Raw genomic sequence first — 14,249 nt, 5'->3', positions numbered from 1 at the left:
AGGGCATTTTCAGTTAACAAAGAGCCCTTTGAGTTATAGCCCATCACAAGTGGAATGTTTTAAATGGGTGAAGACGGTTTCCTTCTGCAGCATAGTAGCCTGGACCAAAGGTTTCCATTCCTCGGTTCAGTCAATTAATTGTGTGTCTCAGTGTGTGCCAGGTGCTGCTGAAAAAGCAGTCAACGAAATTTTTACAGTCTCTATCAATGAAATTTTTACAGTAGACAGCCACAAAGCAAAAATTCCACAGTTCTTTAATTACAGACCATCCTAAGTGCCGGGAGGGGGAAAGCACTGTCATATTTCATCTTTTACAAGACACACCATTATTTATACACCTCAAAGAAAGAAAAAATCTATGACACAATGTAAGATGCCATCAATTTCAAGACATAGCTCGATTTCAGAGATGTTAAAATGAGAAAAACTGTGCCTCTTAGAATTGGGAAAATATGGAGGAGCATATGATCAGGTTGAGGACTACCCTAGTGTTAGAATCAGGGCTTTCCCGAGAACTGACCTGTAATCCAAAATGTGAAGGAAGAATAAGGCTTAGCTTTCTAGGTAAAGGGGGTAGCCAGTGCCTGCAGAAGGTAAACCTCGAGGTCAGTAAGGACCTCGCTTTTTGGAGGAGCTAAACAGAAGGAGCCAAGTCAGGCAGGACCTTATGGTCTTGTTGAAGATTTTAGGGCTTTATATTACTAGCAGAAAGCTATTGAAATCAAGGGAGGACAGTGATGTGAGAAGATCTGTTTTTATACATTTGTTCATCCATGGTTATATGAGTACATATCACATCCAGGACGTAGAAGGGTCTGAATTGGAAATAAAAACTCAGGGTTGAAGGAATCTGTGGGCTGCTGAGACAGCCACATTGGAAAGGGAGGAAGCAGGTCTCTAGAAAAAGTCTCCTTGAGTATTGTTAGGAAGAAGGAGGGCCAGCTGTTATTTATCAAGCTCTAGCTGTGTGTCCAGAACTTTACATACATGACTTCCATTTGTAGTTACCCTTCAGATGAAATAATACCCCCATTTTATGGCTGGGGGAAAGAAACAGGCCTTAAAAAGTATAATGATGTGCCTTAGCTTTTGCAGTTTAATAATAAAGGAAGCTGACTAGTATAATGGCTTGAAAACAGAGCCTTTGGATGCAAATAGACTAGGCATGGAATTCTGGCATCATCAGATGAGCAAGTTAACTTGCCTCTCTGTGCCATCGTCCTTCTCGGCATCTGTAAAATGGAGTTACTTATCCCCTACCTTCTAAGGGAGTGATGACAGTTAACTGAGAAACACTTAGTACAATGTTTGGCATATAGAAGAGATTTAATAAATGAAATAGTTACTCTCACCAGTATTAATATTATCCTCATTGTCATTCTTACTCAGGGAGAAATACAGAGTTGAACCATAGTCTATACTGAATCCACCACAGCATGCCACCTATGGAAGAGAGGTGCTTCCTACAAGTGAGTGTAGATTTGGAGCCCAAAACAGCCATGCCAGTGGTAGGCCAGGACTTGAGTCTTAAGCAGGCACATGGGGTAGGAAAGTACATTGTTGATTCTGAAGACAGGCTTCACCTGATTGATTACTCTTATGAAAAGCTTTTATAATTTACCAGTGTGTCTTAGGAAGCAGGAATCCTGGAGAGACAGGACCCAAATAATCATCTGTGTGACTTCTGTTCCTAGGTTTTTCTGAAATATATTCTTGACTATCCCTTGGGTGACAAATTGAGACCAAACTTGGAATTCGTGCTTGCTCAACTGAAGTAAGTTTAAGCCATAAACTGCACAGAGGCAGAGAGTTAGTATCCTCTCTCATTTTGATGTGGCAACTGTCTTAAAAATGACAAAATCTAAACCTGATGGCACCTTCTCTAAGGGTCTTACCCTATGCATCATTGACTTGATTATCAAAAATGCGCATGGCTTCCTTGACAGTTCTCTGAAGGCTGCTTTTCGAATTCAGTCTGAGTATTGATTTTCATTAGAGTCTACTTAAGGAGAATAGTAAAAAAAATCTAACAAAATTCATTTAAAGCTGTATGGTAGCATGATATATATATATAAACATTAAAGTTGGGAAAATGGAGTTTTTTCCACTTTTTAAGAAATAGATGAACACCTTAAAACAATGTTTAAAATTTTTAAAAACAATTATTTGTAAATTTAAAAGATACTAACAAGTCTGTCTAATCTTCTTGTCCTAGTTACGAACATGAGACTGGGAGAGAGTCTGCTTTGGAAATGATCTCTTGTCTCTTTGACACATTTCCTCAGGTACCTTGAATCACAAACTGTGTGTGTGTTCCCCTTGAGCCCTGGGAGCCACAGTCCTCCCATCTGGGCACCTGTGAGAATTCCAGTCTGAGTATGCTCATAACTGCCTGTTTTCTTTTAGGGACTGCTTCATGAGAACTGTGGAATGTTCTTTATTCCTCTTTGTCTAATGATGGTGAATGATGACTCTGCCATGTGCAAAAAGATGGCATCCATGACAATCAAATCCTTACTCAGTAAAATCAACCTTGAGAAAAAAGATTGGCTCTTTGATATGGTTACCACCTGGTTTGGAGCAAAAAAGGTTAGGGTTGCTTTTAGTCATATTTCAATGAAAAGTCTTAGTTTTTGGTGTTTTAAGTAAGAATATATATGTAGTCCCACTACATGATTGTCAGCCAGTTACATTGCCACATGAATATATCATTTATATACTTAACCAGTCCCCATTGATGAATCTTTGTTTTCAGTTTTGCTTATTCAGCTAATGAAATTTAATTTTTGTCAATGATTGTATCCCATTGCTGACTCTGCCACCATCATCAGTGGCCTCTGTTTGTGGAATATAAACAATGTATGTCATATCTTAATATTGGCTTTAAGTATTAAAGTCAGAATGGGGAATGGGGGTACTGTATGAAATTTATTTCTTTTTAATTAAAATTTTGTTATTACTGAAGTATAATTGACATACAATGTTATATTAGTTTCAAGTATACAACATAATGATTTGACAGTTCTTTACATTATTTGGTACTTACCCATGATTTCTTCTTCTTTTTTTTTTTTTAACTTAAAATGGGGGGAAGGTATTAATAGGTAATGATGAGTTCCATTTTTTTTTTTAAATGTTATTCTTGGGTATGAAGACTTCTCCATATTTTTCATGTTAGCCACCAAAGATCCATATTCTGTTGACTTCTGGCATCATAAAGAGATATTGAGGATAAAGTCATGCCCACCTTCATTTTATGATTTTGGAAATGGCCTCCCAAGTTGTGTTAACATTGTCTTTTGGTGGTTTATTTTTGGTAGAGGTTAAATAGACAACTGGCTGCCCTCATCTGTGGCCTGTTTGTGGAAAGTGAAGGAGTCTCTTTTGAGAGAAGACTTGGAACTATTCTTCCTGTGATCGAAAAGGAAATTGATCCTGAAAACTTTAAAGATGTAAGTAATTTGCCAAAGAATAAAACTTGTGCTAATTTTTGTAGTTTCACTTAAGGTGGCTTAGCTAATAAAGTAAATATTATTTGTGTTCAAAAAATGTTATTAATGAAAGCAAGAATGTAGTGAAGTTGGGGGGAAAAAAAAGAATTGTGTAGTTGAATCTTTTTTTTTTTTTAATGAGGTTTAAAGTAAGTTATCTTCCATAGTATATGAAGAGTGAAATTTCTCCTGCATGGTTGATTTCACCAGCCCACCACCAACCACTCTACACTTAGCAACATATGGAGACATTTTTTTGTTTGTCCCAACTGGAGGGTGGAGGCTGCTGCCAGCATCTAGTGGGCAGAGGCCAGGAATGCTGCAGATCATTCCACAGAGCACAGGGCAGCTCCCATAACAGAGAATTATCTGACCCAAAATGTCAGTTGATGTTGAGAAACCCTGGTACAGATTTACATGCTGGAGTAAAAACATCCATCAGAGACTTTGAAATTATCTTACTTGATTGAAAGTATCTTACTTGATTTACATTCATCCTGTTTTTAGATCATGGAAGAGACTGAAGAAAAAGCGGCAGATCGCCTTCTGTTTAGTTTTCTTACATTGATTAGTAAACTCATCAGGGAATGTAATATTATTCAGTTTACTAAGCCCTCTGAGACGCTGAATAAAATCTGGAGTAAGTGTTTCCTTTTTATTTAAATTTAAAAACAAACACATTAGTTGTAATAGAATTATTGAAAACGGATTTGGGAAATTAGAATATGAACACTTAGAAAGTATATAATGTCAGGGAAAAGGTCCATGAGAAAAAGATTTAAAAGGCCCTTTCAAATTGATTACAGTGAAAACATTTCTTTCTAAGAAAAGTAATACATATTTATGACTTCACAAGTAATACATTTCATTATCTTGTTTGTACCTAAATAAGAATATTATTATACCATAACACACTTAGTAGCTGGTTTTTTAACATAGCTATAAATAATCCACCATGCAAATGTGTCATGATTTAGTAAACCATTTAACTTCTCTGGGACATTTATTATATATCACTCTCTAAATGAAAAATAAGATCCTAGAATTTTTTGTTTAACATACTCAATTTTGATTAGTCTGTAGGAAATAGACATTGGAATGAAAGCTTCAAGTACAGTGGCAGAGTTACTGTATGGCCATACAGTATATGGCCCACTCTGGTATGACTTCACTGAGGCATGGCCAGATTGTTACAAAATAGAATACACAGAGAACAAAAGTAAAACCCTGTTAATGAAATAAAGCAGCATAGACTAAAACTCAGATATGACATGGTTCATCCAGAATTTTAATCCTGTTCCCTAAAACCCACAAGGCTTTTCAGATTGGGCATGTAACTCAGGAGTATAAGCTTTAGGGCCAAATCAAGTTGGGGCCCAGGCCTGGTTTTGCCAGTTACAGTTGGCACATGAGCTAGCCCATCTGAAAGCTTTCCTCATCTTTAAAATGCAACTGACAATTCTGATGTCACATAACTGTTGTGAGGTCTAAACAAGATAATTTATCTAACACACTTAGTCCTGTGCCTGGCACACATAAAGCCTCAAGAAATCAATGATAACTTTCCACTGATTTCAAGAATTATTAGAAACAAATGTGTGCCTATATGCATTATGTTACTTAATTTAGAAATTGTAAATGTTATAGCCACCTTATCTCCTTTGAACCTGAAACTAATTCTAATGGAACAGGTCTGTTTTTGGGCTTACTCGTACCTCTTTTGTCATTCCCCATGTTAGGAGTTGGTTTTCTAGTTGTTTCCAGTGTTTCACCACCTCACTTACCCCTAGCTTCTTGAGCGCCTCTGGGAAGCAGTGACTATTTTGTCCATCTTTGGTTCCTAAATCCAAGCACATAATAGATAATGAATGCCTACACTAATCACATTTACCACCAAAGAGTCAGGAAAGTTGAAACATCTTAAAATGCATTTTGGTTCCCTTAGGTTATGTGCACTGTCACCTGAGACATCCACACAGCTGGGTGTGGCTCACTGCAGCCCAGATTTTTGGATTACTCTTTGCCTCTTGCCAACCAGAGGAACTTATTACAAGACATAAGGCCAAAAAAACTAAAAAGAAACTCTCAGTACCTGTAGCAATAAGGTTCTTAACAAATGACCTTGAACAAAAGGTAAAGTTTCCCTAAAATCTTTTTCTTTGTGATCTACATGAGATGTTCATTCTGCTTCATGTAACTGTCTTGGGGTTGGTCCTTGGGAAAAACTCTTTTTAACAGCTGACTTGTTGCACATGTTATTCTATAGGAGTAGTAGGAACTAGAGTTTTCAAGGCCAAGGTTTTCCAAAATAATTTATAGACTATCAGTCTAGTCAGACTTCTGCTTAATCGATCCTGCATCCTAAATGAGATGATGTTCATGAAAATATTAGTTAGAAACCAGGTTGTATCCATCTCTGATTTTCTAGGGCCTAAAACGATGCATGACTCATAGTGGGAACTCCCTAAGTTCTAAACAAGAAGAAGATGGAAGGGAAGGAAAGAAGGGAAAAAATACTGGAATGTTGTCATTTTCTACTAATAATCTGAGGGATTGTATCACCCCAGAGCTTGAAAGTATCCCATTTTTTTGAGCTGAAGTCCTTGGGGCAGGTAGGAGGAGACAGTGACACAATTTCTGATCATGGACCTTCCCTCTCCGGACTTGTACAAGTCATTCAGAGCAAAATCAAGCATCTCAGTTGCCTTATTATGGGTAGTTACTTGGAGTTTTTAAAAACAATGAAAAGTCTCCTGCATTGTGTCTGCCAATGTCCATTTTCTTTTCACAGATGAAAAGTATCTCCCTAGCCTCTTGCCATCAGTTGCATTCCAAATTCTTAGATCAGTCTCTAGGAGAGCAGGTAAGTATTGTCATCATTCTGGTTTAATATAAGGGATCTAATCTACCAAGTCTAGGAATAGGCTTATATTTTGTATTTGTGTTTGTTTTCCTTTTTTTTTTTAAAGACTTTATTCATCCATTTGACAGAGATCACAAGTAGGCAGAGAGGGAGGAAGAAGCAGGCTCCCCATGGATCAAAGAGCCCGATTCGGGGCTTGATCCCAGGACCCTGAGATCATGACCCGAGCTGAAGGCAGAGGCTTTAACCCACTGAGCCACCCAGGCGCCCCTTGTTTTCCTATTTTAATGCTTGGGGAATTAAATGAAATAAAGACATACACTGAAATACATGTTCAGTTATAACCTAAATCTAATCAGTTCTGGGATCCATGTTGGGGGTATTCTTGGCTTCATTTAAAATTCCCAATAAAGTTGATACAGTGGGAAGCTATTAATCTTTTCGTGTTCAGTTTTAAGAACTATTCCACATTGTGACCAAAGCTTTGAAGAGCATTAGTTGGTGACTGAGTTGATTGATTGTTCCTGTAATAAACTATATTTCCTTCCCTTAACCCTGGAAGCTGAAAAGAAAGTAATAATGGTAATGATACAGTGTGGTCTGAGAATTGTCTGTCCCTAACAGAAGGCAGATAAGTCACTAAAAAGTTTTAGGGGTTTTCATATGATAAAATGTCACTATAAGTAAAATGTAAATAGGGAAGCATTTATAAATATGCAGCAGATGTAAATTACTTTTGAATAGGGTCTACTGTTAACTTTTTTTTTTTTAAAGATTTGTTCCCTTTATTTTTAATCTCCTTTGATAAAGCCATTGGGTTGGTAGATGATGAGATGACATAGATGTGGTATCTGTTTATGAGCAAGGCATTTGATCATGACTTGTCGTTATGGACAAGATGGAGCAGCAATGTAGATCAAGTGACGGGACAATGGAAACGGAACACTGTATCCAAAGCGCGATCTCAAGTAGCATACCATAAACGCTGATACTTCCATCACTTTTTCATGAAAATATAGCATGCCTCATTATATGGCAGGGCCAGAGAAAGAATGGAAAGCTGTTTGGTGGATACCAAACTGAGACTGGAGAAATCCTGCCAGAGTAGTAGCCGGTGGGGTCTCATAATACCAGTATTTTTTTTTTAAGATTTTATTTATTTATATTTGAAACAGAGAGAATGAGAGAGCAAGCATGAGAAGGGGGAGGGGCAGAGGGACAAACAGACTCTTTGCTGAGCAGGAGCCTGATGTGGGACTTGATCCCAGGACTCCAGGATCATGACCTAAGCTGAAGGCAGTTGCTTAACCAACTGAGCCACCCAGGCGCCCCATACAATACCCATTTTTTTTTTTTTTGGAAGATTTTATTTATTTATTTGACAGACAGAGATCACAAGCAGGCAGAGAAGCAGGCTCCCCACCAAGCAGAGAGAGAGCCCGATGCAGAGCTCGATCCCAGGACCCCGGGATCACAACCCGAGCCGAAGGTAGAGGCTTCAACCCACTGAGCCACCCAGGCACCCCTACAATACCCATCTTAACAGAGGTTGACAGATACAACCATAGAAACTTGGGACAGGGATTTACTAGTACTGACCCAGGATGAAAGAAATTATAGAATTTAGTTCACCATAATCTTTGGGTGAAATGGCTGCCACAAGGGGAAAAGGCCTCCAGAACTGAGACTGTCTTCAGGAAGGCCAATGTTCCAGAAAAAGGAAGTAATAATCTTGGTATGAATTCTTGATGGCCAGGCTAGCCTTGGACAGTGTGTGGGGTTCTGAGTCCTTCATTTGGGGGAGACTTTTGACACACAGCACCTCTAATAGAGCATCCAGGAAGATAAAGGAACCGAAAACCAACGTGGCTTCCTCCTTCACATAGTTAGTATGAAATATCTCTATCAGAGATTTCATGGAGTTCAGTTAGGGACTCAATATATGGGTCCATTAATGTTAAGTTTAAAATTTACGTCCTCTGGGCTGTTTAACTGGATCAGATGGGATTTGAAGAGAAAGAGCTCAGTGCCTAAGAATGTAGGCTTGAATTCTAAAGACCTTTAAATCCTGGCTGACCATTTTCTTTGTCTTTGGGGGAGGCATTTAGTAATTCTGAGCTGTGGTTTTCTCTCCTGATAATAGTACCTAATAGTGATATTTTGGAGTTGAATTAGAATGCTGTGTATAAAGTCATTGCTCAATAAATGGAAACTCTTTTATTTCTATGAAGAGATTTAATAGAGGAGAGATGAAAGCGCTCTTAAAAATATAAATGGATAGTATGGAATGAAATCGTTGCCTTAGTATTATTCTTTGTGACTTGAAGGTTAGAACTAGGCCAAGTAGATGAGTTACATGAAAATGGGTTTGGATACACTATAAGGTAGACCTGAAGATTATCAAAATCTGGAACAATCATCAGTTTAATAGTACAATACCCACTTATATTTTTTTTCCTTATTGTAGAATACCTATCTTTTACTAAGCTGTATTTATTTCAAAATCAAAGTCCCAATTCCTCCCTTTATCTCTCCCCCCGCCCTTTTTAAGGTTGTTAAGAATTTGTTATTTGTAGCCAAAGTCTTATATTTACTGGAACCTGAATCTGAAGATAAGCAAGGTGAGATAAAAGAAGACGTGGAAGAACAAGAAACTTTAGGAGAGGGTGTGGCCACAGGGGAAGTAAAACAATACAAGTCCCGTGTAGATGAGAAGATGGACTCTGACAAAGAAGAGAACGAGGAGGCAAAGGAAGAACACAGCAAGCCAGCCACACTGCTGTGGTTGATCCAGAAGTTGTCCCGGATCGCAAAGCTGGAGGCTGCCTATTCACCTAGAAACCCCTTAAAGGTGCGATGAACGTATAGAATAACTGAAAGTAGTCATTTAAAAAATATATATTAAAAAAAGCATTTTAGTGGCATTAGTAATTCTCCCAAGTCTCTAGGAACTTTTTAACCCAGAACTGCATCAATAATATCTGCCCCAAAAGAGACCTTGTTTTCTAAGTTAACTATTTGTATGCCTACAGTAAGACAAACACTTCAAATGAACAATGAATGATCTCTACTTTCAGAGAACGTGCATCTTTAAGTTTCTCGGAGCTGTAGCAATGGATCTTGGAGTAGACAAGGTGAAGCCGTATCTCCCAGTGATCATAGCTCCTCTGTTCCGAGAACTGAACAGCACATACTCGGACCAGGGTAACTGCAGTCTGTCTTTGAATACTTGCACCTCAGGAATCTTCATTTCTTTCCTGAATGCTTCCTTCTTCCTCCCTCTTTGCCAGAGTTTAAGAAAACTTGCTAGGAATCAAAAAATTAGTAGCAAACAAATAAGGCATATTTGACTGCTTTCTATGTGCTTTCTTGTGTTGTGAATATTTCTCTCCTAAAAGAGGTTTTACACCTAATTATAGGTTAAATACTCTAAGAAATCTGTAACTTGAGGTGGTTCTAAACCTCATGCTACTGTGGACAATAATGAATAATAAACTGTATATTCTCTTATTGTGAATTATAAAGCCAAAGTTGAAATTTTTTTTAAAGATTTTGAGAGAACACAAGCAGAGAGGAGGGGCAGAGGGAGAAGCAGACTCCTGAGCAGGGAGCCCAATGTGTGGCTTGATTCCAGGACCCTGAGATCATGACCTGAGCTGAAGGCAGACACACTTGAGGCAGCGGTTTAACCCACTGAGCCATGCAGGTGCCCCAAAATGTGAAATATTTTTACTTTCCCTATTTTTCATTTTTCTTGCCTGGGCATTTGGTGCATTTCCCTCAGGGATCCTAAATGGTCTCTCTAGATAATAGAAAAAGAGACCAGAGGTACAGTAGATAGTAAGTTTTAAAACAAAACAAAGTGAATGTCAAAGCAGGAGCTATTTTAGTCTTACAACCTAGAGAAAACTTGTTTCCTCTCAAGAGGAAAAAGCAATGGGTCAAGGCCAGGTCTGCTTTGGTTCTCCTCACCCAGCATTTTATTGCATCCCTAATATTTGCCACGCACTGGAGGTTCAATGGTAGAAAGGACCCTACTCCCCATCTTCAAGAAATCTGTAATCTAGGGCCCCTGGGTGGCTCAGTGGGTTAGGCCTCTGCCTTTGGCTCAAGTCATGATCTCAGGGTCCTGGGATCGAGGCCCACATTGGGCTCTCTGCTCTGCAGAGAGCCTGCTTCCTCCTCTCTCCGCCTGCCTTTCTGCCTACTTTTGATCTCTCTGTGTGTCAAATAAATTTTAAAAATCTTAAAAAAAAAAAAAAAAAAAGCTGTAATCTAGAACAGCTCCTGAAATTGAATACAAAAACCTGTGGGTCATTTACATTTGGGAGACAGAAGGCAGGGAATGGTGGGAAAGCAAAGATTTTTGTCAGCTTCTCAGAGCCTTTTGATCCCCCCTTGAGAAAAGGTTATGGCCAGAGCTAAACATCTATGACCCATGAATTAGAGAGAGCCTAGAGACACACTTACCTTTCCCTTGTCTGCACAGAGTTGAGGAGGCCAACAAAGTAACCCAAATTGTTTCTGTCAGGTTCTCAAATTAGTGTCTTCCAAGCCAGGATTCCGCTGGAAACTGGGCTTCATGGTCTGTGATCTCTTGGTGCATCCCAGAGGAGTGGTGGCTGGGACTGTCATGCCCAACACTTCCATCCTCCCATCTCAGATACATAAAGGCTGGATTTAGATCAGTGTTTAATGTTCAAGTAATAAAAAGTGATAATGCCCCAAGAGCTTAAATTTTGCATGTTGTTCGTTTTATAGATGTTCAAATGTGTCCTTTCCTACATGACTACCTCTGATCATTGCTCTGTGTGTTATCAGATCCTCTGCTTAAGAATCTATCCCAGGAAATCATAGAATTACTCAAAAAGCTGGTTGGACTTGAGAGCTTCTCCTTAGCCTTTGCCTCAGTACAGAAGCAGGCTAATGAGAAAAGGGCACTCCGGAAAAAGAGGAAGGCTTTAGAGGTACGTTTGCTGTTTGAAACTATGGTGTTCCTTAGACTTAGTATTTTTTAACCAGGGGTATGTGCATGCGTGTGTGTCACACTTACCCAGGCAGGAAAGAGGAACTGCCTATGTTTGAGAAGTGGGGACTTTACAGCTGGGGCTCCAGACTGTCTTTAATGGGAATGTGTTACATTGTGATATTTAAAGGTGAATAAAATGGCCCATTTCTGCATTTGATTTTTATTGGTTTAACATTTACTTTAAAAGTAATATAAAATTTCCTTTTTTTTTTTTTCAAGTTCGTAACTAATCCTGATATTGCTGCCAAGAAAAAGCTGAAGAAACACAAAAATAAAAGTGAAGCAAAGAAGAGAAAGATAGAGTTCCTGCGTCCAGGCTATAAGACCAAGAGACAAAAGCGCCACAGCCTGAAAGATTTAGCAATGGTGGAGTAATGTGCTCCCTCTGCTGATAAAGTATCTCAGTCTACCCCAAAGCATGAACTTCTCAGCATATCTGCTGGTCTGAAATCATAGCAGGTTTTATTATTTAAGTTAAACTGGCACAGATTGTATATTACACAGTTTAATATAATCATGCTCATATATTTTTAAATTAAAACATCTTCATAATATTACTGTTACCTTCACTGTCTAAAAAACATGTGATACATTTTTTTAAGACACAACAGCAAAACAGAACGTATAAGTTAGGAATAAAAGTGATTTGCAGTATTTTTATGGGGAAAATTATAAAACTTTATCAAAAGGCATTAAAAGAAATCTGTGCAAATGGAGAAATAACCATGATCATAGTCAGGAAGATGTAGTATCATAAGATACTAGTTCCTCCCAAGTTGGATCCCACTGGTTAAAGGCATATCTGTGTATAATTGAAGAATTCTTCATATTATCCTAACAAACAGATTTCTAAAATTTGTATGGAAGATAAGCTGAAAATAGCCATGATGTTCTTCAAAAGCAGTAACAGAGTTTTTCCCTGGTCAGATTATCAAAAGTAAGTCACGAGAAGTGCTATCCATAGTGAACATGTGATAAATTCTACATGAAAATTAAAAATTTCTGTTTGTGCAGACACAACTGGGATATGGTATGTAGCATATATGGATAATGAATGTAGTGGTACGCAGGTTATATAATGAGTAAGTATGAATCAACAAAGGCAATCCAGTAGAAAAAGTGTCAGGAAGGAGAAAAAGGCATTGCAGAGAAGAAAAATCAATGGCCCTTAAATATTAATACTGAGCTGATATGGCTATACTGGTTCTTAAACATTCAAGTACCTATGTTCTAGTTGGTAAGTAGTCACTGCCTTGACACACGCAAGTGCCACCCTGGCTACCTGAGTCCTGGATTCCCTATCTCCCCACACCAAAAATAACAGAATTAACACCTGGACTGGCAGGGGTCCTCCCCCTACATCAGCTATGTCTGGTTATTAAATATTTTGAATCACTCCTGTATTCAACCCTGATAATTACAAAAATGCAAATTAACATCAATGAAATTCCATTTTGAACTCTTTAGGTTGATAAGGTTGACAATGCCAAGTGCTGGCAAGCTTGGTGAAGCAAAGGGAACTCTTATAAACCACTTTGGAAAACAAACTGGTGTTACCCTGTTCACCTATGTGGTATCTTTGTCTTAATCTATAATTGATGTGGAAGCAATATTTTAGTGCTTGATATATGTGGGGTGGGGAGGGATCTGGCTGGGCGGAGAGAAGAATCCATCCTATGTGCCAGACATTTTGCTAACATTTTATTTAGTCCTCATAGTATTCCTAAGAGCTGCCTTCTTACTTTACAGATGAAGAAACGGAGACTGAAGTTATTAAATAATTTACCTAAGGGTAACATAGGCTGCAGGTGGCATAATCAGGATTCACACCCAGGACGGAAAGCCTATGCTTTTTATAATTTCTAATTATGGAGTCAGAATACAGCATATGGCATAGAAATCAAATGTTCAAACATTCCTGAACTTTAGCATCTGTGTTTTGATGTAGCTCATCTCAAACAGGAGTTCTCATACTTCCAAGGAGTTTATAATGTGCCAAAGGCATAAACATGGGGCATCACAGAAGGCTGACTGAAATTAATTCTAAGTGATTTAAAGTGCATGTACTGGTTTTACGAAAATTTTTAATATAAATCAGGAGTTAACACTAAGGCAAAAAGCAGAAAGAACAAGTATCTCAGGGATATTAAGAACAATTCAGTAAATATTTATTTAGTGCCTACTGTATGCCAAGTACACCACACTAGATGCAAGGGATACTAACAATAAATAAGGTATGGTCCCTACCCTCAAGGAGCTTACATTTCCACAACTTAAAGTGCATCTCAAGTATTCTAGTAACAAAATTCCACCACTCCTTTTTCAAATGTGAACACATAACACAGCACAATTACCAACCAGGGTTATAAACAGAGTATCAAAGCTAAAAGAAATCTTTGATATGATTTGTCCAAGTCTCTTGTTTTATGGAAAAACAAACAGACAAACAAACTGAAGGAATGGCCATTTGTGCCTAGAACTCATATGTTCAGATTTTAAGTTTGGTGCTTTTCCCATTTTCATGGTTCTCCAAAATAATATTCGGTAGATTTTTATAAATATCATTCAAACTCCTGTAATTTACCTATATAGTCATTTTCTGCTAGACAAAGACCTCATAATTTATACCATATTAAAATCAGTATATGCTCTATTTACCACATTCTAGTCTTTGTGATAAAACAGAGATAATGATCATTCACGTGGTGGTGTTGGCTATTACTTCAGGTGTGCTCAGTGTTCAAGATGCCAAGAGCTATCTGCTGCCCAGCCTCTGCCTGCCAGGGCCTCTCTTCTCCCATACTTCTCAACAGTATTCCTAAAGTGGGCGGGTGGGGGGGATGCACTTAGCTACTTAGGTACAAAC

General features: G+C 38.3%; 1 protein-coding gene across 1 annotated transcript in view; it reads left to right on the top strand.

Annotated features, from left to right (window-relative positions):
• The window catches only part of UTP20 (UTP20 small subunit processome component), a 95,433-nt gene extending 83,397 nt beyond the window's left edge, over positions 1–12,036 (top strand). Inside the window, exons 52-62 of the mRNA XM_080810322.1 lie at positions 1,695–1,774; positions 2,216–2,285; positions 2,407–2,589; positions 3,321–3,452; positions 3,999–4,131; positions 5,437–5,624; positions 6,283–6,354; positions 8,906–9,205; positions 9,432–9,558; positions 11,176–11,321; positions 11,603–12,036. Of these exons, the coding sequence (XP_080666448.1) occupies positions 1,695–1,774; positions 2,216–2,285; positions 2,407–2,589; positions 3,321–3,452; positions 3,999–4,131; positions 5,437–5,624; positions 6,283–6,354; positions 8,906–9,205; positions 9,432–9,558; positions 11,176–11,321; positions 11,603–11,758 (1,587 nt within the window). The 3' untranslated portion in view covers positions 11,759–12,036. The remainder of the gene's footprint in view (positions 1–1,694; positions 1,775–2,215; positions 2,286–2,406; positions 2,590–3,320; positions 3,453–3,998; positions 4,132–5,436; positions 5,625–6,282; positions 6,355–8,905; positions 9,206–9,431; positions 9,559–11,175; positions 11,322–11,602) is intronic.
• The last annotated feature ends 2,213 nt before the right edge of the window (positions 12,037–14,249 follow it).

Source organism: Martes martes (genome assembly GCF_963455335.1).
Source record: "Martes martes genome assembly, chromosome: 8".
NCBI classification, from domain to species: Eukaryota; Metazoa; Chordata; class Mammalia; order Carnivora; family Mustelidae; genus Martes; species Martes martes.
The sequence above is the reverse complement of the archived record's forward strand: the minus strand, read 5'-3'. Positions and strand labels throughout refer to the sequence as shown.